General features: G+C 40.4%; 1 protein-coding gene across 1 annotated transcript in view; it reads left to right on the plus strand.

Moving 5' to 3' along the window:
• The window catches only part of LOC109960182 (protocadherin-15), a 199,264-nt gene that overhangs the window by 172,238 nt on the left and 2,934 nt on the right, over positions 1-24,092 (plus strand). Inside the window, exons 27-34 of the mRNA XM_020600094.1 lie at positions 2,070-2,197; positions 6,233-6,448; positions 7,956-8,044; positions 9,087-9,263; positions 11,276-11,494; positions 12,767-12,775; positions 13,370-13,489; positions 22,703-22,817. Of these exons, the coding sequence (XP_020455750.1) occupies positions 2,070-2,197; positions 6,233-6,448; positions 7,956-8,044; positions 9,087-9,263; positions 11,276-11,494; positions 12,767-12,775; positions 13,370-13,489; positions 22,703-22,817 (1,073 nt within the window). The remainder of the gene's footprint in view (positions 1-2,069; positions 2,198-6,232; positions 6,449-7,955; positions 8,045-9,086; positions 9,264-11,275; positions 11,495-12,766; positions 12,776-13,369; positions 13,490-22,702; positions 22,818-24,092) is intronic.

Raw genomic sequence — 24,092 nt, forward strand, 5'->3', positions numbered from 1 at the left:
CCCTTACTTCCGGTGTCCACCACCGGGTTCGGGGATTGCCACCACGACAGGCACCGGAGACCTTACGGCCACAGCTCCGAATGGCCGCATCGACAATGGAGGTGGAGAATATGGTCCACTCGGACTCAGTATCTCCAGCCTCCCCTGGGATCTGGTCAAAGCTCTGCCGGAGGCGGGAGTTGAAGATCTCTCTGACAGGGGATTCTGCTAAACGTTCCCAACAGACCCTCACAATACGTTTGGGTCTGCCGAGTCTGTCCAGCTTCCTCCCCCGCCATCGGATCCAGCTCACCACCAGGTGGTGATCAGTTGACAGCTCCGCCCTCTCTTCACTCGAGTGTCCAAGACATACGGCTGGAGGTCAGATGAAACAACCACAAAGTCGATCATCGACCTCCGGCCTAGGGTGTCCTGGTTCCATGTGCACTGATGGACACCCTTATGCTTGAACATGGTGTTCATTATGGACAAACTGTGACTAGCACAGAAGTCCAATAACAAAACACCACTCGGGTTCAGATCGGGGGGGCCGTTCCTCCCAATCACGCCCCTCCAGGTGTCGCTGTCGCTGCCCACGTGGGCGTTGAAGTCCCCCAGTAGAACAACAGAGTCCCCAGTCGGGGCCTTTTCCAGCACCCCTCCCAGGGACTCCAAGAAGGCCGGGTACTCCACACTGCCATTCGGCCCGTAGGCACAAATGGCAGTGAGAGACCTATCCCCGACCCGAAGGCGCAGGGAAGCGACCCTCTCATTCACCGGGGTAAACTCCAACACATGGCGGCTAAGCTGGGGAGCTATGAGCAAGCCCACACCAGCCCGCCGCCTCTCACCGCGGGCAACTCCAGAGTAGTAGAGAGTCCAGCCTCTCTCGAGGAGTAAGGTTCCTGCACGTTCTTCTCAAATCAAAATATTCACTATAATCAAAGCAGAATTAACCTGTTTGTTATTGTCGTCTTTCCCAAAATAGATTTTCACATGCTTAAGGGTTCAGTTAGGACTAAAGGAGCATTTTTCTCCTGAAATTACAAATAATTCAAGTAATTCACCTGAAATTTACTGAATAACAAAGAGGGCTTCTTCAAAGCTTTAAAATAAATGAAATCAGACAGATAGTGTTTGTTTGCAATGAATAAGCTATGTTCGGTCAGATTTAAAAACTTGTAGTTACGAAACAATTAAAAATTGATTTGAGTTGTTTAAAGAAATATGTTCGTGTATTACTTTGGTGATGGCTAGTGTTGTGGAAATACTGTATCAAATAATAAAGGCAAGAACACAAGATCTGCCTTTTGTGGTGATTTAATTGCAAAGTTTTGAAAAGGGCTTTAAGAATATAGATATCAAAAATGTCTCCAGCAGAAAAGGCACAGTATCACATGAGTGCTCATTCTTTATAACTTTGTTATCGTAGTATGGAGATGTATCAAAACATTAAACGTCCTTGCAGACAGAACACCATGCCTTGCATCCTCTCTATCATACTCAGATTGCAAAGCACGGACCGTCTCCAGTGTCTTACACCTGGAAGGTCAATATAAACTCTGGTGTAGAAGGTTTAACAATAGTTGAACCAATATAAAACATACAAAGCTTCTTTCAAATAACATTGCACTTCATTCATAATTAAATTCATATAATTTCCACCACACTAGCCAACAGAGTCTTGTGAAAAAGCTTTGTTGACACACTGTGGTGCTTCCAGTAATGAATAACTTGCAAAATATTCTGGGAAAGGATTTCAAGTTCTCTTTGAAGTTGTGGTGATGACCATGGAAAAAAATTTTTAAATTGACATGACAATTTTGAGGCTAATGCAACTTTGATCAGTGCCAGTTCAGATGACTTCAAAGATGCATTTATTCAACAGATATTGGCTGTGATGATATAAACCTTCTGGGCTTATGTGTCCCAGTTCTCATTTTGTGAGGTTGAAGCAAACCTGGGTTATCGGATGCCTGAATATGCCCAATATACTGAGCTACACACACTGGAGTTGCATGCTGTAGGTTTGTTAGTTGAATGACTTTCACAGGATTTGAACACACGGTCTTGTCATTTGCTTTTTGCAGCTAACACTGCCAAAGTCTTCATTGACGTCAGTGATGAGAATGACCACCCTCCCGTCTTCTCCAGGCAGCTCTATATAGGTGGCGTGACAGAGGACACCAAGATCTTCACCTCTGTGCTTAAGATAGTGGTAAGGAGACATCAGCTGGTGCTTTTGTTTTTGCTGGGGGGTTTTTTGCACAGCATACACAAACATGGCCTGCAGCCATGGTGGGAGAATTCATCCCATCCGCTCTCTGCAGCACAGTTTCATCCACCCCTATCGCTCACTACATCTTTTCCACAGTTTTGCTCTTCCTACTGTTTTCCTTGCCCATGAGCAGGTAGGATCAAAGTGAGCTGAGAGGTGTAATCCCAGCATGTTCACAGAAGCATGGCTGGACATCCTATCTGATTATCAGCCTGCTCTGCCAAGCAGGTTTCACTGTGACTTCAGTACACTGTAAATGCAGGGGTGGGTGTATACTTACAGTAGGCTTGACTTTCCCACCACAGTAATGGCGGCTGCACTAGATATACAGTACTGTATATCTGTAAGCAGATAGAAAATGGAAGATGGAAAAATCAATAATTTCACAGAAGAATCAGGTGTTTTTCAGTTCTTTTTATTATCTGTAGCATGAAGTGTAGTGTAGGCTTGACCGAGTCTAAGCTGCATCGTTGACATGATGCTAGAAACAAAAAAATGTTCCAGTGGAAATAAATGGATACAGTACTGTTTATCCCTCATCTGCTTATTTCTCTCATTAATTTGCCTGTTTGGGTCAAGACTTTTACACTGGGTAAAACATCTGTCCTTGAGTTACATTAGTCACAAAATAGTTATAGTTTTACTGTTATGAGTTTTACTAACACTTTTTCCAGTATTATGGAGGTACATTTTGAGAAACAGACAGTTTAAATTGAACTGCGACTGAGTCAGAAACATGGGAGCTATGTGCAGTAAAATGAACTGGACACAGGCCAGAGGTGTCTGGAAGATATTTAAGAAAAGAAATGTGTAATGTTTCTCAGGCAAGTTGAGGAGTACACAGGTCATGAAGGACTGTTCATAAGAAGTATGTCAGGCTTTTCAGCAGATGTGAAAATCAGCCAAAATCATCATATAATACACAGGAGGAAGTTGAGAGGCGAGAGGTTTCTTGCTGACTTAAAGTAAAACGACAGGAATACCAGGGGCAGCCAAGTATTATGTTAGTTTTATTGATGGTTTCAGATAAAACTCTGGGGGTGTTTTTACTGCAGGAAATGAGCTTACCCTTAATCTTTGTGTTATAACTTTAAAAAAATGCTTTTTTTTTCTTTTTATTAGAAAACAAACATGCCTTAAGCATTTGGTAAAGCTCAGTGAATCATTCTTCACTGCATTTGACAACTTTAAACATGGGGCTAGTATATATTTACAACTCAGATGAAAAGAAGCAGACATAGATGATGTTCTTTAACACCTTACAGTAATATTCTGCAGGTCAAAAAGGTTAGTGTAGGCATTATTTGAACTTTAACTTAAGTATATTAAATTGAAATGTAAGACAAACTATTGTTATGAATGTGCCCTGCACAGCTAGTGTTTGTCTATTTATTTTAAACCTTATTTTCTTCTTTTAGATTTGATTTGATCAGATATTGTGGGCACAGGCACCGATGTTCTTTACAAAGATTGATGATTAAGAGCTGTATCAGTCATTAAATTACTTCAAGTATGTGTCAGTTTGAAATATTTTCTTAAAAATATTGCACTTATAGTTTTATTTTACCAATTAGTGATAATATATAATTGAAATGTGTATCCCCCAAATATAAACTTGCTAGCAAAATATTTGGCAGGTCTTTTGATATGAAGACCAACATCTGAGCAAAATTTGTTAACACAAAAATATAAATAAGGATTTATTTTCATTAATAGAATGGCATGAATGTCTACCCAAAGCTTTTGTGTTAGATAATTTTACAAGCTAGAAATTTATGCACAGTTAATTAAACAGTAATTAGCCTGATTTTGTGAGTTTGAGGCAGGCAACAACTCGCCTCAGGTGAGGTAACATTTGAGTCTAAAAGACAAATACGTATGCACTATGTATATACAGTATATACTGTAGAATTAGGTTTTGGTTAAATTTAGGGCAAGGAACTAAGGAATGCATCACTGAGTGTCCTTAAAAAGATTGCTGTACAAACAGAAGCCTGCACAGGAATGAAGTTATTGTAGTTTGGAGTTAAATTTTATAAAGCAAAATCACCTTTTCTGGTAATCATGAATGAGGGAGCTGTGAAAATAATGAGTAATTAACCCCGCTGATCGCCCAAGTCCTCCAGATATTTAGAGAATGTAAGCGGCATGTCCGACTTGAACACTGTTGAGGTCCTAAAGTGATACACGTGTGCAGATTAACTGAAATAACAGCAATGTCATCATTTGTGTGACAGTCAAATACTTTTCTGTTTAATGTGGTACTGAATTGTTTTTACCTTTCTTCTTGTAAAATATTTGTAACAATGTTTTGAAAGCTGCTGTATTGTACCTTTTAAGTGTATTGTTCTTTTAAGAGCAACAAGGAAATGGCTTAAACTTTCAATGCACTAGTTTATTCTTTTGTGTTTTTGAGACATTTTTATTGTAAACTAATTCCCTTGCTGTCTTGTGGCAGCTTTCAAATAAACCTCACCCAGTGACAGTTTTCCTGCAGTGTCCATAATTTTTAAATGCTTTACCCTACCCAAAGATGCCAGTCCATATATTTTGTAATATTGTCTAAATCAAATTTTCATTTGATATATACAGCCCTTTCACTGGGACTTTGCTCCCCCCTCCTCTGCCAACAGCTGGACAAAAAGCAGAGATTGCACCTATTTATCAGTGTCACTCGCTACAGACGAGCACTGGAAATTGGTGCTGGGGGAGCTCAGTGTTCAGAACTGCTGTGGTTTTTATTACTACGACATTTGTTTGACAAGTTCCATGCAGATTATGATCCTCATTAAATTGTGTTGTTTTTGAGGATAAAATGATTTTTACCCCTGTTTTGGTTCACTCTTCTCACTCTCATAGAATTTTGGCTGCAACACCCAGCTGTTTTCAGGGAGGGGAAAGCTTATTAGAAAGCCATTGCAAACTATGGGCTCAGCACCAAACAGCAGACAGACACAGAGACTGGCTGGTGAAAGTGGAGCTTTAGCAGCCAAAGAGTCAGATATTTCCCTCAGGAGCTGGTGGAGACCTACTGTTAAACAGAGCTAACTGGGTGAATATTAGACTTAACATAGCCAGAAACATGACTCTAAATTAATGATTATGCTGATCCCAATTTGATGGATGTGTAAATAAGCAATAACAAACCACTTCAGGTAACTTATGAGCAGTCTTGTCAGTTACTTTTACAGTAGGGGGACATAATTTAAAAGTGTCACTCTGTGATCAGTGAATTCTTAATTAATATGTGACAAACTGCCAGTGGTTCCTACTCTAGCCAGCTGCAGTTTAACATAATTTTATAATAGTTGCCCATCATTAGATAGCAAAACACTATGGGAACAAACAGCTCCAGTTATATAACCAGACAGCTCTGATGGCCTGTTATCATGAGAAAATTGAATGGTTTTGATTTGTCTCGTGGCCACAGAATAATTGCGTGATAAATAACAGCAAGATTGATGCACCACGGTGGGGGGTTTCTGGGGTAAACTGACACTGACTCACAGAAGGAAGATTACCCTGTCTATTGTGGTTTCTCTTTGGTCGCTCAAGCATATTGGTCTGGTCCAATTCACTGATGTCACAGCAGGTGTTTCCCCATCAGCTGCCAAAGGCAAAACATCTCCAGCAATATCACTGATTGGGAGGTGGCCAGAACTGCAATACGCTTGGAACCAAATGGCCACCAGCACTAGTTCAAGCAGTGGCTGTGGACACTGGCTCCAAAACATTGCAGCCTGTTGAAATAAATGCTCCACTTTTTTTCCATTATGACCTCAATAGCTACTTTTTCTTTTTCTTATTGATTTGAGCGCAAGGCACTGATCTTTAATTTGCTGGTAGTGTGTGCTGTTTATGGATTTGTTTTGATGTAGTTCTTTATACTATATGCGGTTTATTATGATGTGTCAACAACAAACTGCTCTAACCTCATAGATCCTACTGGAATTAAGAAAGGTGTTTGTATTTTAGGCCACTGACAAAGACACTGGGAATTACAGCGCCATGGCATACCGCCTGATTATCCCACCCGCAACAGAGGGCCAGGACAGCTTTGTCATCGAGACTTACACGGGTATTGTCAAGTCGGCCATCATGTTTCGAAACATGCGCAGGTCCTACTTCAAGTTTGAAGTTATTGCCACAGATAACTATGGAAAAGGTCTCAGCAGCAGTGCCCAGGTGGTGGTGAGTATCCAGTAGCTTGCATTTTTAGTGTATATGCATGTTTGCAAATATGAATGAAATGCTGTATATGCTGTACATACTGTACATGCACTTGATATGTGCACGCTCTCTGTTAGTTCTTGACCTACAGGTAACATGCACACCATGCTGATTCCACATTGTGTGTGGTTTCCACAGCCTGGTATCACTGCAGTGAACCATGTTTGAAGGATGAAATGGGTTTGCAATGTCACCTGTCTACCATTTATTTATACAAAGTAGTTCTTTTTAAAGGAGTATTTCATATATCAAAGTTAATTTAGTAGACACAATGTAGTGCTGCACAGTCTGTGAAGAGTGTGTATAATGTTTTACATTTAACTGAGAGATATGTAGATTTAGAAAGTCAGCATTATCCTGTAAACTATGCATGTGGAGTTGTAAATACTAGGCAGGGTATAATTGAAGATGCTGTCAAATTGCACTATGGGAAGTGTAGTATTCAGTGTTTTGGAGCTAGAATCATACAAGTGAGCCTCTGCCGCATGGATTTTTACTATTCTATTTTCTCTCTTAAGTCCCACTACTTTATGAAAGTGTAACAGATCAAATCACTCGAGTACCCTGTTTGTTTTATAGCATAACTTTTATGAGAATGACTAGAGCTATAGGCATAAATGGCCATTTGAACAATAACTCTGTCAATCTATCAAAATATGCCGGCCATGAAGAAGAACCACAAACTGTGAGCGAGTCACTGAAGCCTCAGCTCTTTTTTTGTTTGTTTGTTTTTCCTAATCTGTTTATTGAGCCAAGATGATAATGATTTTTTTTTTCTTGTTAACTCGGTGCTAAATGTTTTGGTTCCTGTTTACTGAATTATTGACAGTGGGTAGGCTACAGGACGCTCAGCATGTGGCCTCTCTGAAAATGTACTTTTCCGCCATGTGTATTAACTGTGTAAACATTGTGTACATCCCTTTGTGTCCATGTGTCTGTTTGTGGAAATGTGCTTCTTGGCTCTGTGCACTTTTCTTTTTTTCCACACACCCACTGTGATTGGGCTCAGCTTTGCCTCCAGTTCAATGCTTATCTTTCCTGACTGTGGGCAGGCTTATTTCTCATTTCAGTGATATATGCCTGGCTAACAAGCCTCTAACGAGACAGAAGGAAGGTCCAGGACATTGCCTGGATATGGGAGAGCGGCGAGTGCTTAACCGTGGTCCTCGTTAATTTTCAAGGGGAAACCTAATTTCCCAGGAGCCGCGTGGGAGATTTGCCTTCAGAGCACAGAGACTGTTGCCTATGCACTTAACCATGGCATCAGAATTAGGTGCTGTTAAGTTTGCCATGTGGCGCCAATACAAGCAAGCATTTAGTGTCTCATTTGGTCCACCAAAAGAAGCATTTGAATGCATGAACCAGACTCACAGTATGACACATGAATAATTGGCGTAACAATTATTTCTCTATTTCTACTTTCTTTTGAACCTCTTGGCCCTTTTTTTTCTCCTCCTCTCTCTTTCAGGTTTCTGTGGTCAATGCACTGGACATGCAAGTTGTTGTGTCCACTGTCCCGCCCACTTTAGTGGAAGAGAATAAGGAGCAGCTCATTAGGTAAAACATTTAACATAACTGAAACATGAAAGTAAAACTATATCAAATTTGAAGAAACCAATATCAGTTTTACTAGCAGTATATGTTTATTTGTATATTAAGCAAGCTACTGTTTAATAATGTGGAAAAAAAGAAGTATTATTTCCAATATATTTCTTTCCCCACAAATATTAATTTTATTGATTTCCTGGATATTTTTTATACACTTGAAAATTGCATTTTTTTGTGCAGTGCTATGTTGTGAGCTCTACTTGGTTTAAGGCAGCATCAAAACTCTGATATAAAATTGTTTCTGAAGGACTGGAGTGATGTGTACACTGTGATTCAGCTGTGCAAAACAACTATTGAAAATAAACGCAGACTAATTAACCAGGTCATGGATTAGCCAATGAGGTATTTGAGTGTATTCTCTACGATCTCTTTTCCTCATCCAGATTAATTAATGATAAAGATTCATGAAACATCTTTTTGCAGCTCTTGGAACATTGTGTTCAGTGATTAGTAAATCTGAAAGGCAAATAAGTGTTAATAGTTTTCCAAAAGCTGCCCGTGTCTCTTCCACACAAGTGACACTGCTCTTTAGGTTGAAAATCACACACATTAGTCATGTTACACTCTTTGCAGTGATGTCATTTGAGAGGTCTGCAATTTTGCACGGTATTGGTGACGATCCAGAGCCATTTTACCTGAATGCTCAAACTGTTTATCCACCTTGGCAAAGGCAGACAGCAAGGCTTTCCTTTATTGGATGTGATTTGAGGTGTGGATTTCTCCTGGCCTAAAAAGGATTATCAGAGCCATGCTTCGCCAAGAGTCCAGCATGGAGAAGCAAACTGCTGCCCAATGGGCCAATCATTGCCAGAGTGGAGTACTTAAGATTGGAGGCTTTCATTTTGCCTTGGGCAGAGAGTTGCAAGTAACAGTTTAAACTAATGTGAACCTGGGTTTTGGCTTGTATAAGTCTAGACACTAGCTCTGTTAGTATTTACACCCTAATTACTTTTTTATGTAGGTTTGACTTGTGATTTTGTGATATTTTCAGCATTCTTGAGCGCTATGTCCAGGACCAGATTCCAGGTGCTAAGGTGATTGTGGAGTCTATAGGGCCACGTCGTTATGGCGATGGCTATGAACTAGAGGACTACAGCAAGTCTGACCTGATGGTGTACGCCATTGACCCCCTCACAAACAGGGCCATTTCACGCCAGGAGCTCTTCAAGTAAGTTTGTGACTTTTATTGCAAGAACTCCAGTCCACCATTTCATGCTGTGCTGTTAGTCTCTCCTTACCCTCTGTTCATACAGTGTGTCAGTAGATGCCTTAGACTCCTCTTGGCTTCCTCTTCTACAGTGTCTCCACTTTTCACTACCTTTAGTTTCTAAGACCTTGACTGTCCTGCAACTGCACCAAATCTTTCAAATGTCCTGGGAAAAGGGCAGATTTAAGGAAGAAAGGTGCAGGGGGGTTTAGAGCAGAGTGAATTTCAATCAGTCCATCAGCTCATCATGTCAATACCTCAAAGGCTGTTCTGCCTGGAGATATGCCAATGATACATTTTATTCCTTTTGTTTGGGAACACAGAGATTCCTGTGTGCCCAGGGTCTGTTGGAGATTATACATAAAACACACTTTGACCAACACAGAAAAAGTGTTAACAGGACACTTTTTCATCCCATCAAAAGATAACAAGACCTTGAGCTGGCACATTAGGACAATCTTGTACTTGCCTTTATTTTTTTCAAGTTTCTTAGCCTGTCTGTCAAATCACTCAGACACCAATCTTGAAAAACCAACTCCATCAGAACACGAGTTGACAATCAATACAACACATTTATCCCCTCCACCACCATCCAGCTTATTTTCTTCTGTCTTTATTTCTCTTATCCATGGTATAATCAAATCAATATATTTGTATAGCACACCTTTGTACTAAAATAAAACACAGGGAATATAACACAAGACCTAAAAAAGAGAATCTAAGAAAAACACAAATAATTGAATAAAAACTATTGTATACTGTGAATTTTATTCTATTTACCCATCTCTTTTTTTTGGAATAAGAGTCGCACTTTCAGTTCATTGGAAATCCTCCAGTAAGATTTAGAGGTGCTTTGTGTATGTGCTCAATTAATCTACAAACATTACCTTAGTGCCTTTGACCATCAGAGGAGTCCCACAACTGTTTTTAAGTGGGGGACTGAGGCTAGAATCATGGGGAAGAGTCATAAAAACAACTTTTTTTTTCCTTTTACCAAAACTATTGACCATCATCCTTATCCTAATTTCAAAGCGGCTTGCTACATCCCTGCTTTAATAAGAATCAGCTTACTTAGAGGCATCCTTGCTGTTGTTAAACTCATTAAGGCTTTTTATGCATGCAGTGCATGTCTGAATGTTGTGGGGTAATTGCAAGTTATACATCTGACTTAGCTGTCACAGATGACAGAGTGAGAAATAGAAAAACAACATTGTGAGCAGATTTTTGCATTATAAAGTGCCCTTGTGCCACCTTAAATGTAGTGCACTCTACCATTTGAGCTCTCTAGAGAATAGTTTGTCAGAGAGGTCAGTTAGTAACCTTCAGCTTCACCCATTTATTCACCTATAGAAAAACAAAGATGACAGTAATTGGATGTGGCATTCTGCTCACTCTTTGCAAAGCAGAATGTTAGACAGTCAGATTGTAGCAACTGGTTATTGTTAGAAAATCACACTGAAACAACAGTGGGTGGATTGCTTGTATTCATATGCATTTCACTACAATATTGATGCTAATTCTCCTGCAGGGTGTAATTGAAACACTGTGGAGATGTGAATCAACCTGTTTTTGTAGATAGTTCAAAATATTTTGACTTTTTTAAGACTATTTTTAGAATTCCTTTTGACAAATCAGTTTAACTTAAAAATATATTTCTATGACCAGTATGCCAGTGCTTTCATATCATTCATAATGTGATAATCTAAATGATCAGATACCGCTAACTTTGAAATGATAATTTGGGTTCATATTCTCTAATCGGGTCATCACTACAAGCAACCTCTTTCATATTGTCACTGTTTTCACCTTACCCTTGGATACATTTTTATAGAAAATAGTGATTTTGGCCACTTAAAGAGCTTGTACGAGTGCTTTGCGATTTGCATACTCTCATATGCACACTGATTCCAGTGGCTTAGTGCTGCTAGAAAGCCATTTCTTTTCCTGCTGCCATTATGTGCTGTAAATCACAGATTCCTCGATGGGAATGTGCTGGACATCAACAAGGAATTCCAGCCGTACTTGGGTGAAGGTGGCCGCATCCTCGAGATCCGTTCTCCAGACATTGTGGCCACTGTGAAGAAGGCAGCCCAGGCTGTGGGCTACACGGAGGGAGCTCTCCTGGCCCTGGCCATTATCATCATCCTGTGCTGCATCCCTGCCATCCTCATCGTCATGGTCACCTACAGAGAGTGAGTACTTTCACATCAGTGATAATCACTGGCTTCTGTCATCTATTATTCATCTATAACTGGTTGTCAGATAATTAACAAGGAAATATATTTTAATTAAGCAGACCGTTGTCTTGGGTGCTATTGTGTTGTGCTCAGTTTTATCTAAAGGGTTTGCTCCTCACAGGAAATCAGATATTTATTGTGGAATATTAACCACTGTTTACATCCTGTGCCCTGTGGCCTGTTATAATAGAGAAAAGCCACAAATGGCATTGTTTAAAAGTATATTTGTCAAGTATTTAAGATAAAGCATGAGGACTTCTTGCTTTGTTGCTGCCTTTTTGTGTCTCTCTCTCATCAGACATGCTGACTGCGCACTCTGCTGGGCTAATCTCCCTGCTCATGCTCTGTGAAAGCAGATTAATTAGCACTCATTTCTGACAAATCTCTGCAGCCAATTGTAACCGTCACTGTGCATCTTCACACCACTTAGTCATTTCTGCCTGACACACACATAGAGCAAACACAGTGCTCTCTCTGTCATTCCATCACTATCTCTCTTGTTAACACGCACACGCTGAAGTTTACAAAAATATGATGCTTATTGTTTAAAGCATCATTCAGATCGGTAAGGTAATTGAACTCTTAGTTGGCAGGAGTCCGGTTCTTATACCTGTAAAGTGTTCCATAAACAGTGATGTTTGGTAAATGTTTATTCAGGGCAGATGGGTGAAGTAGTTGTCCATATGCAAATTCACAGACCAAACACACAGTAGAAAGCTGTTGATGGTGACATTAGATGTAACACAAACTGCCATGGCAGATGGCGTTTTGTTGGTGGCGACATTACTTTGGTAAAAATAAATGATTTTTCTCATTGCAATTTGTCAACATAATTCACTGCTGCTTAAATTTGGGAATGAATGTAATGTTTAAAATATGAATCTGTTTATTCATGCGGAATAATTGAATTTTGTTGTGAATATGTAATGGTGAGATGAAGCATAGAAGATTAACAAAAAGCAGTGGCTACTTTGGCATGTAGCCCCGCAGTCAGTGCTGTAGGCTAGAGGGCTTCCTATTTTGCATAGAAATTGGAAAGAACATACAGTTTTTTTTACCTCTTTCTCCTGTTCTGTTTTTAAATAGTTAAAGATAATATGATAAAAGGTCTTTTGTTGTTTGAGACACCCCTGCATTAAAATTATGTGGAGTTTGTGTCAAATCATGCACTTATAAATCCCCCATTGCTCTCTTCTCCTTTTTCTCTGCATCCAAATCTATCACCAGGTTCAAAGAGTAAGTAATTTTTCTTTGTTTTCACTCTGTTATTATGCAGCGTGTGTCTGTGAAGTACAGTATTTCACATCTTCATTATTCATTAGTTATCTAAAGATTGGCTGAATGTGTGAAGATGATGCTAGCTAATGTCACCTTTTTAAAATGTCTGGATTCTAATTAAATGAAGCAACAGTAATTCATCTAGTACTGTAGGTTACAGAATGAATGTTTAATTTAGCTAAACTGTTTCTCTTCATGTGGAAAAACCAATGAAACTGAAATGGAAATTCAACCTAAAGTCGATAAGACTCATAGTTCTAACCTAATATCCTCTCATTCAACTCTGACATTACACTCATCATGTGTTAAAAAAACATGATTAATTAATTCACTTAATTGAGATTTTATCCATAAGTGATTCCCTGGGCTTCTGCTCATGTTTTAACCAGACAGGTCATTCTAGACTACATTAAATGTGAAAGAAATGAAGACCAGTATTGTGGGTTGATTTTTCTTTGTATATTGTGAATGAGTTGTTCTTTTCTTCATGTGTTTTGCACTTGAACTAGGAACACATATCTTTGTGACTGTAAATGTTAACGCTTTACGCAGGCGACAGGCAGAGTGTGCCAAAACTGCCAGGATTCAAATGGCTTTACCACCAGGGGGGAAAGCACCTGCAGCCGGTGCTCCCAGTGTCAACCTCTATGAAGAGCTGGGCGATAGCAGCATGTGAGTCAACCCTGACCCTTTGTTATCCTTTGTTTTCTTTCATCCCACCCATTCTCGTGATCAGGAGGTGCCGTTTGTATCTCTGCAGACTCCTTCCTTTGAATTTCAGATCCAAAGTCAGAAGTTTTCTGCTATTTGCAGCAACAGTTGTCTTCTCTCTTCTAAAATGGCCACTGGCAGCTCTACATGTTGACCTCAGAAATCTACCTGCTGCTCTAGACTCACAGTATGAGCTGCATTACTGTGTATGCCACAGCACAGCTGGTGATTGGACATTAGTGTATATGTGTGTTTCTAATGAGACTGCACATGCATTTTAAAAAAAACATCTCTCTGGATGTGTGTGTTTAAGTTCTGGAAATAACAAATACAGTTGATTGCATAATATGTCCAGTGTTGTTCCATCAGCAATATCAGATTTTGTATAAAGGAAATCTTAATGCCTGCTGATTAAATTAGTTGAATTGAAAATGTGGCCTTGTTGGGCTTACAGTTAAAGTAACACTGCTGCTGACATTACAATTGCTATTTAAACAAAGAAAAAGAAAATGGACATTTAATGGCAAGTTTTAAAGAGCGCTTGCAACAGATGCTGACCAACACTCAACAAGAAGTAGAAGCTTAGATTCTGTAGGAGGAGAAAAGCTCTCAAGAGGGTTGTATTATAGCCAAGCGTTGTTTACTTGGGGGGGTTAATTTTCCAGTCTGCACTAGGAACAAGAGGAAATGGTCCTGTAAGCAGTCCTGTTAACACACACTCCTTGTGTAAAACATGTTTGCTATACAGAAAGGTAGTATGTTTGTGTAAGGAAGTGTTTGCACATACATGCACACTGCTACGCATAACAAAGCAGTACAGTACATTATTTCTCCTGACAATGCAGAAACTTGAAAGACCCTTAAGGTACTTCATCCATATCTTTTTGGTTAACACTGCTGACATTTCTGCTTTAGTATTCTTACCATCTGTCTGTGTTTCCATCTCCTCCATCATTTCTCTTCCCTGTCTCTCTCTGGATTCAGACTGCAGTAAGTAATCCTAAAACATGTGAGGTCTATGGATATAATTAATATAGTTTAGAAATATAACACAAGAGCCTCCCCTTGTTTTCCCTCTTGCTTATAGCTTGTGCTGAGCCAATGCAAATATTACATAGATATGATTTTGTTGTGCACTTAACCTTTGTGCTATCATGAATACCCTTGTGCGTAAATACATTTTAATAGGCAAATCCTGTTATGTTAAATGACCTTGGTGAAGTAGCAGCAGGTGGAAGGTTTTTTAGTGTTTTAACCTCAGTGAAACTTTTTTACTTGGATGTAGTCAGGAAAAAGCTGCGCTCCCTTGGTTTAGGGGCACAATACTTCAGTGGGTGTCACTGTAGTCGTCTCCTCTCTACCTTTCAATTAGACAAGCTTTTGTGTTCTCTCAGCCTTACCTTCTAATGCATCTAGTATTGGTTGATGTTGGTTATTTGTGTTATGTCTTTGGACCAAAGCCCAGTGTGTCTGTGAGCATCATAATTCTACTTTTTTCAGTATTTGATTGCATCGTATTGTAGCTTCTCTAACTTGCGCTAAAACTGAGTCATATATCAGGCTGTTTAAATCAGTAAGCCAGCTGCTTTGTTGAATTTACCTATAAACATCTGAGTAACAGGCACAATACAAAGAGTCGTAATCAATTCCGATTAAGGAACAAATAACACTTTCTGCTTTTGCCTCACCCTTTTTCCTTTGCTTCACTCACCCTTAAACTATTCATTTTCACTCTCTTCAAGTCTCTTTTTTTTCCCCTTCACTTCCACCTTTTACTGGGGCAGGGCTAAAAAGTATGCCATTGAAGAGGCTGACTACCAGAGGATTCCTAGTACCTTTGCCTGTCACACCACTACAGCCCTTGGCAACGGAGCACTGCATGTCGACTTACCCAAGTCAGAGAGCAACATGACCTTGCTCTCTGACTGCGACCCACTCACCACCCACAACCCTGTCTACAATGACAACAGTCACCTCAGCAGTCCTGATGTCTTTGCACGGGGAGAAAGTCCATCTGAAAAACAGTTCTCTCCTTCCCGTTCAGTAGCGTCAGGGCACGTACGGTCGATGCCTGCTCGCATTCACAGAGAACTGCACAGTTACAAGGCGCCAAGGAGACAAGCTCTTATGAACCCAGCCGAATGGGAGTTGCAGGTACTTCAAGCAGTCATGAGAAGCAAGCGAAGGCTGGAGAGTTCAGACACGCTTCACCTGAGTGGTGGCGAACAGACCAAATTGTCAGCCCGTGAGCAGGCCAGGCAGTTTGAGCAGCAGGCCCTCCAGGAGCAAACCCTCAAGCAAAACACAGGCTCCCAAGGTTCCCTCTCTTCCATTCTTGGCAGAGAAGGAGACAGCGATGATATGCTGGAGCTGACCCCAGAAAGCCTGCTCTCCATCATGGATTGCCCCTATAGCCCTGTGGGCAGAGATGTGCCCCCCAGCATTATCATTAATCAGGGAGATGAATCATGGCTACTGGCTAGCCAGAGACCAACTCCACCTGTTCTCAGAAAGTTCAGCTCCAGCATCTCCAACTACATAACTGCGCAGCCTTGTCAGATCACAGTAGAAATCATACCAGACCCGCCGGAAAATCCACCGCCTCCTCCTCCACAGCACCTACATTCACCTTCCCTATTCACATCTCCTCCCTCTAGTCCACCTTCACCCTCCTCTCATAAACCTCAGTATAATCCTCAGTCATCTTCCCCTCCTGTCAATAAACAACATCCTCTACCACCTGCACCGCCTCTTCCTACCCCTCTGTCACCTGCTAGCACTCGTCCAGTCGTCCAGTTTGTTCCAACTTCTTTACTGCCTATGTCCTCCCTCCGCCCTGTTTCAGAAAGAAGACACCCTTCTCCTTTCCCATCACAACCTGACATTGGCGACTATGTCCTCCCTCCGCCCTGTTTCAAAAAGAAGACACCCTCCTCCTTTCCCATCACAACCTGACATTGGGACGAGCAAAGAGCTTAAAGGGATCCTGAAAAAGATCCAGAATCTAGCTGACATAGAGAGATCTGTTGCCAACCTGTACAGCCAAGTAGACAAAAATTGCAAGGTGCCCAAAAAACCACAAGTGACTGAGGAATCAGAGGGTGCTAGCAAACCACGAAGCTCTGATCCTGATGAGCAGAGCATGCCAAACACATCCAGCTCAGCAATCCAAATCAACTCAACAACAAGTAGGAATGGTACTGAAAATGGAACGAGTCAAGTGAATATGGCAGCAGCAGATGAGCCAATTAAACTTGAACAGCTCAAATAATGCTGAGCATGTTCAGGCCACAGTGTTATGAGTCCTACTATTTGTCTCCATGCTCATTATTTCCATTTACACGTTTCCATGCCTGTTTTTTTTTTTTATTCTTTAATACTTTTTGCACAGTTGATAGTGTTTTATATCAGCTTTAGCCAAGTCAAAGGATTTTAACTGTGGGTTTTTAAGACAAAATGCTTTTTCGCTTAATACTTTGTGAGGAAAACAAAATTTATGTGCCACTTGCCAAATGTATTTAGCTCTTCTGCATTACCTAACATTATGCTTTGGGCTTTTCCCTTGAGCTCAGTTTATTTGCATGTTATAATGGTCTAAACCTTTATAAGATATCTAATAGTATATAGTATACCCCAGAGTTCACATATTAGTTACAGTAGTTCATTGTATGTTATTTAATTTTATAATCTTAACATTAACATTTTATAAATAAAACTTCACAAAGATAAGAGCATGAACATTTAAGATCATGATTTGTGCAGAATCCAGTTTAGGCAAAGAAAAAATTATGATCTTAGATCTATTTTCAAATGAGGGAAAATTATCATAACTCTTAAGAATTTACCAAATGTATGCATATTCTGTGAAATAAACCTCTGGAAGATTGGCTGCACATTTTTTGATGAAACCTATTTAGGAATTTGTTGCAGTAACTTAAGCTCACCAACAATTTTGCATTATTTTTAGCAACATTTAACAAACTACAGCATATGCAATGATGAATGAATGTGTGACTGATGTAAACCTCAGGTGTGGGACAATATGCACACATACTGAAACAAACATTACATGAAATCAAATTGGCAAATGACAGGAAATTCTCTTTATTTAAATTTGCTACAAGTGATTGCAGATGTGATAAACCTAGACACTTCTAAGTAGAAACATCTTCTAACCTTATGATGGACAAAGCATCAGGGAAAAAGTACTTTAACTGGGTTCTCCTGCAGGCTTTGTGTTGAATGAAGAGAGCCAACCTCTGGGGGACCTGTCTGTTCACGTCTGTAGAGATCCTCCCAGCTTGATAAAGTAGTCACTGTGATGTTCGGCTGCACACGGGAAAAGGCTAATTAAAGAACCAATCAATCGTTAACAAGGGCTACTGCCTTTGGGACTGTCAGCTACTGTTATCCTCTCCTTTCCTTTTCCATCCGTCTGACCTTCTGCCTGCTCCATTTGTCTGTATTTCCCTCTCTTTCACTTCCTCTCTCCTTGTAGATAGTTCTAATGCTTTACAATCCATGGCCTCTCCTTGTTAATCTTTCCTTGTGGATCTCGAGAGATTCTATTACCCTCTTAACACTCATTGCTATGCAGTCTCTGCCTGCTTTCTCTTCCTTATACTCCTGTGTTCAGGCTTTTCACTTGGTTTCTTCTCTTTCTTTCTCCCACATACCCCATCAATGTGTTTGTTTTACCCTCCATGCCCTAAGGCAAATGGCATGCCACCCTTCCAGAGCAGTGTAATATTTGATTCATTACACGTTTCCTTGATAAGCAGACTAAAGGCCTGCTAATTCTGTATTCCATGATCACTACATGGGGTAATCTCTTTTGTGACAAGGCTAGCAGCTCACATACAGTTTATTTTAACCTTAAGAGCATTCAGTTTTAATGGTATTCTTTATATTACACTGTATTTCATTTATTCATCATTGCACACTACATGCTACAGTATATTATGTACTGTTAAAGTATTATTGTTTGCTTTCTTGCAAAGAGTTTAATGTGAAGATCAACACCACTTTCATGTCTGCACAGTAAATATGATGTTAAAGCTACCAGACAGTTAGCTTAGTTTAGCACATCACAAGGAAGCTTGCATAAAAATCTGCAACAAAAACTGTAAAGTTAGTTGTTTACAAAGTGAAGATCACCCTGCTGTTGTAGGTATAATGCACAGAGTTCTTCACTATACTTCAAGTCTTGCTGTGATTCTTAGCTCACCTCCTTTTCTACATTACCTTATCACCCATCTTCTCCTCACATCTTCTCTTGTGCAAATTTTCTAAGGCTGCAGTCTGCTGGGCCATTTTTCTTGATGTTGCGTGAAGCAGCAGTAGCCAGCAGCCAAGCCAGCAGGTCATCCATCACATCCCACTCCCATCATCCACTCTGCCTGTGAGGTGTGGTCATGTGGCTCAGCCCTGTCCCCTGGTCCCTACCCATAATAACAGATTACAGCTCTCCAGAGGAAACTCACATCATTGCTTGTCCATATATCTGAGCGTGAAAGTCATCATCATTTATGGGTCCAGACAAGCTACAGTTGTATGCTTGTGAACCTGGAGATTTCAGCTGGGCTCCTCCATTGCTTGCCATTTCCCAGTGGCTTGCACTGTAGACGCACTGCTGTTGTCCTCAGAAACAGCTCTGGGATTTTGTTTGATAAGACTGATGTACTTAATTCAATATCAAAAAAAACATCTGTTGAAAAAAATGCACATTATAACCAAAGACAATTTCATTAACTTTCTTCGAGTGAGTTGTTCTTTCCTATCCTCACTTATGAAATCGTCATGATATTTTTGTATAAACACTAAATTTGTTTCATTCCAGTCTGCCCAGCCTCGTTGATATTTGTTTATTGGATCTTACTTTTCCTCCCTGTTTGGATGAGATAACAAGAGAAAAAACAGCCCACGCCAGCGTGTTGCATTGTGGCCTTAAGCGTCATTTTTAAAACTGAACAATATTTGCAACTCTGTAATTTAACACATGAAAATGCACAGTAAGTAAAGCTGCAATTTTCTCACTGGTCAGCAGAATGTAGAGGTGCTAGTCCTGTAGACTTAACATTTCACTTATCTTAAAGCACTTGAAATTTTGCTGTCACTCCATATTCATTATTTGTCTTATTTTCTCCTTTCTGCGGCACACAGCAGACGAGGCTAAAAAAAAAACCTGCTGGGATGTTTTTATTTTATTGTTGTGCCAGGACATTTTGTCACACTCAAGGTAGCTAGAGGCAGCTTAGGTCCTATTATTCTTATCTACAACTCACTTGATGGAAAACACAGAATGAGATTAAGATGAGATCCCGATTATAGGACTTCTGACACTGACATTATAGTTTAGGTTTGATTTGCAAGTCGGTTGTATTCTCCAGTGTTCCTGCCAAATAGCAGATAAGCCTTTGATGAGATTTTCTCCTCTGTTCAAAAAACCACAGTCAGTGAAACACAAAGTGACTCTGTCTGACATTAAACTCGTCTGTCACCTTCAAACAATCTGTGAGCTGTCGACATCCAGCATACACAAGACATTTTTTGTTGTTGTTACACTTTCTTACTTCTCTATGTCTTGGTTAACTCCTTTCCTTTTTTTCCTTGCTTTGTTTGCATCAATATTTCATCAGTATTTCCACATTTCTTCTCCATGGTGTAGAATCTAGACTTTGCAATAAGCATAAAAGTGGCCTGCATTTTCTGGCTTTAAATCTGACATGTGTGTGGTGAAGTCTCCCTTATGTTTGTGTCTCTCCTGACCATGCCTTCCTACCATTACTTTATCCTTCTTCTGTACTAATCTTTGGCAGCAACAGCAACTGCTGAGGCCATCTCTTCTGAGACCTGAGGTAGAAACACTCCAGCTTTTCTTAATTCACAGGGATTGTAGTCATTCTGCTGTATACTCACCCTGTATGCTGCTGCTCCTCTTCTTCTTCTGCTGTCTTCCTCTGAGGAGTGCTGAGTAATTTCTTATTTTTGCTTCTATGAAATGCAGGAACTCTCCATGGAGTCAGGCATTGACCCAGGCCAGGACTACTACACGCAGGACTACTATAATTACGACCAAGGGTGAGCATGCAGCTCACTGACTGTCTCATCCCTCATCAGTCTTATATTAATCCACTCTAATCTGGCTCATTTAAAGTGGAAAAAATGCACTGTTAGATTTATTTATCATGACCTTGCCTTCCAGCTAAAAGAACTTTCATTTCAAAGAGGTTCAGAATGAAAGGATGAGCATAACTTATGCTGCCCCTTCAACACTACACAGTCTGAGCATTTGCCCTTTCCTCTTTCATCAAATGAGATCAATTTTTCTGCCTTGAGTCAGGTACCTCAGAGACTGAAAGTTACTTCCCATGAGCTAATGGACAGAGGGTGTTTTGACTTGCCTGGTACACTGCCCATATGGTCTAAAGAAGAAAAGCATCACACTCAAAGCTGTAACAGCTGCTGAGAAATTGTTATTCGTTGAACACTACCACTCTGTGGCAGGTAAACCAGGGCCTCTCTGGGTAATTGCCCCGCAAGTGTATCAGAATAGCTTAAATCACTGAAGGAAAATCTGATATCTTAAAAAGTGTTCCTGTTGAAGTTAAGTGCTGTAGCCGCCTCTGTGCTTGTCATTATAAACTCTAATCACTGTGCCTGAATCGTACCTGCCTTCATTTGCAACTACATTAGCTGTTATTATATTTTAATCAAATGTCACAAAGTTCACTGTAAGAGCAGATATTGCCAATGAGTGTGCCATCACTGTGATCAGATGCCTTGGATCTCTTTCTGCTTGCACCGAGGGGTACACTTTTAAAGCAGTTAAGCTTTTAATCTAGCAATCACCAGACTGGGGGGGTCCTTAGAGCCACCTTCATGCTGAGAAGATGGCAGTGACACAAATTGCCATCCAACTTTTTCCTTTAGGCTCCTCGCCAATTTAATATTGTAGAGGAAGAAGAATAATCCACATGTTCACTATCAATGATCTCAACAACACAGGCCATCTACCACACTGATGCAGACTTCCCAATGGTGGATATTTTAAAATATGATTTATACGTTCAGAAATTTCAATCCACTCTGTCTCCGGGACATATTTTGTACATTGGCCACAACACTGAAATAACAAAACAACAGAAAAATGACAAAATCTCAGCTCTTTTCCTTATTTTTCTTTTTAATGACAGCTGGTGAAAAATAAAACCGTACATTCTGCCAATGATGAGCACCAGGTGGCCAGACATGTTTGGGAACTAAAACAGCAATGCACTGGAGAAGAGTTGCGCAACCTGGTTTTATTCAAGTTTTTTAATGGGCTTTTAGTATTACTTATCACTCCACAGGTTCCCATTGTAGCATGTGCTTGTTTTCTTGTTATTTATTAGCCCCCTTTGATATACAGGGGCAAATATGCACCATTACTTTTCTCTACTGTGAATAATATTTTGGAAAATCTCTTTTGGTCTGTACATGTTTTTAATCTCTATTATATTATTTCATACTCACAAAGCAGGTTTTAGTAAGTGCAGCACAGCAGCAATTAGTCCACATCTGATCAATGATATTGCCAAACCTACAAAAAAAATAAGACTAATAGCAATAATGAATTGAGCCTGCTTGGTATAATACACGATGATGCAAAAGGGAGTTCTAAATAAAAAGTAGAATTACAAGCACAATAGTATTTTTTTCTCTGGCTGTGACATTAATATATAGACCTACTGAATGATTCACATTGTACTGTGCACACCAAAATCAATAGTGCAGATGATTATTTTAAAACTATGGAATAAGTTTATCATTAAATAATCTTTTAGTTTACCCACTCGGCCAGGACTATTGGCTCTGCTATTATTCTTGTCTTTTTAGCAGATTAATTTCATTGCAAACATTTTAGCTCAACTACGTTAATAAATGATAAATAAATGATGTGCCTGGCATAATAATCCACATTTTGAGGATGTGTGTGATGCTGTTTGATGTTTAAGCACCACATTTGTGGCTTTGTATCTTACAGCATGTACTGTAGATTTGTTTAAAAAAATCATTAACTCCTTATTTGTGATGCCACCTGGTTTAAAATCATTGGCAAATGGGCAGAGTAGTCCAGTGCATATCTAAGCACTGAATGTTTTGCCATATTTTGTGTGTAAATCTATTTCTCAGGCTTGGCATTCCTCAGTATGGCAGTCGGAGGAGGCTGATATCTCCCATGTATGATGAGTATGGAGAGGTGATCATGGATGATGATGGGTATTACTACAGTCCTCATGGCCCTGAGGTAGTTACTTTCCTTAGTGATAATTTTAACAATTTAAACTATTGCTCTATTCATTTGTATGATCAATCATTTATTGAAAAAGCAGTGACATTCCAACACTGTTGCTTTATCATCCCAGACGTTTGCTAAATTAAATATGACTGTCTTAGGCTCCGGGCCGAGGCAGGGGCCGAGGTGGCATGAGAGGTAGAGGTCGAGCCAAGAGAGTTGCATTTAGGGACATGCCGCCAGAGGATGAAGTTGAAGAAGCTGAGCCAGAAGAGGAGGGCCAGCCATCTAATGCTGCCCAGAAACTGACGTCTGTCATGAAACTCAGCAAATTCCTGGCAGCTGGCAAGACAGGGGAACAGCCATCTGATGCTGGTCCCTCTGGCCTATCTCCATGGAAGAAAGCCAAGATGTTCAAGATGTTTGGCGTCGGGAAGAAGGACAGGGACTATGCCAAACTGGTGTCAGCCCGTCGTATTGACAGCCAGGAGAGTCTGACTGACGGACCAGCACCTACGGGACCAATCGACAGCAAGTCTGGTAGCCGTAGCAAGCTTGGCAAAGTTTTTAAGAAAATTTCATTTGGCGACAAGTTGCAGGTCCGGAGGAAGTCGCAAGGTAGTGTGAGTCAGGGCTCAGCCACAGGTAGTGAGAGAGATGACGCATCACAAGTAGCAAGTGAGGATGAAAAGAAATCCAAAGTGTCTATTAGTGTGACAGAAAGTGAGCCAGAAGCAGGTGCAAGTGGAAGTGGTAAGGAGAAAGGCTCTGATGAGGAATCTTCAGAGAAAAGCAGTGTTGACAGAGATTATCTGAAAATAGATTTAGACAGGGATGATGCGAACGAAAGCACTGTGGACTCAGAGGAGGAGCCTGAGGAGCCAGGGGATTCTGATGAGGAGAGCAAGTCCAAATCTGAAGGAGAAGAAACTGAGAAGGATTCAGTCAGTGAGAAAGAATCTGTGACTGAAAGAGGATCAGAGTCGGACAGAGAGTCAGAGTTAGAGAAGTCATCGGCTACAGAGAAGGAGTCAGAAACGGAGAAGGAGTCAGAAACGGAGAAGGAGTCAGAAACAGAGAAGGAGTCAGAAACGGAAAAGGAGTCAGAAACGGAAAAGGAGTCAGAAACGGAGAAGGAGTCAGAGTCTGAATCAGAGAAAGAAACAGAATCCAGAACAGGCACAGCAACAGAGAAGGAATCGAGCACAGGAAGAAGTTCAGGAACTGAGGGAGACTCTGAGGAAGAGTCTGAGGAGGAAGCGGCTTCAGGGAGTATTAGAGAAAGCG

This window comes from Monopterus albus, unplaced genomic scaffold (genome assembly GCF_001952655.1).
Source record: "Monopterus albus unplaced genomic scaffold, M_albus_1.0 scaffold3.1, whole genome shotgun sequence".
Taxonomy (NCBI): domain Eukaryota; kingdom Metazoa; phylum Chordata; class Actinopteri; order Synbranchiformes; family Synbranchidae; genus Monopterus; species Monopterus albus.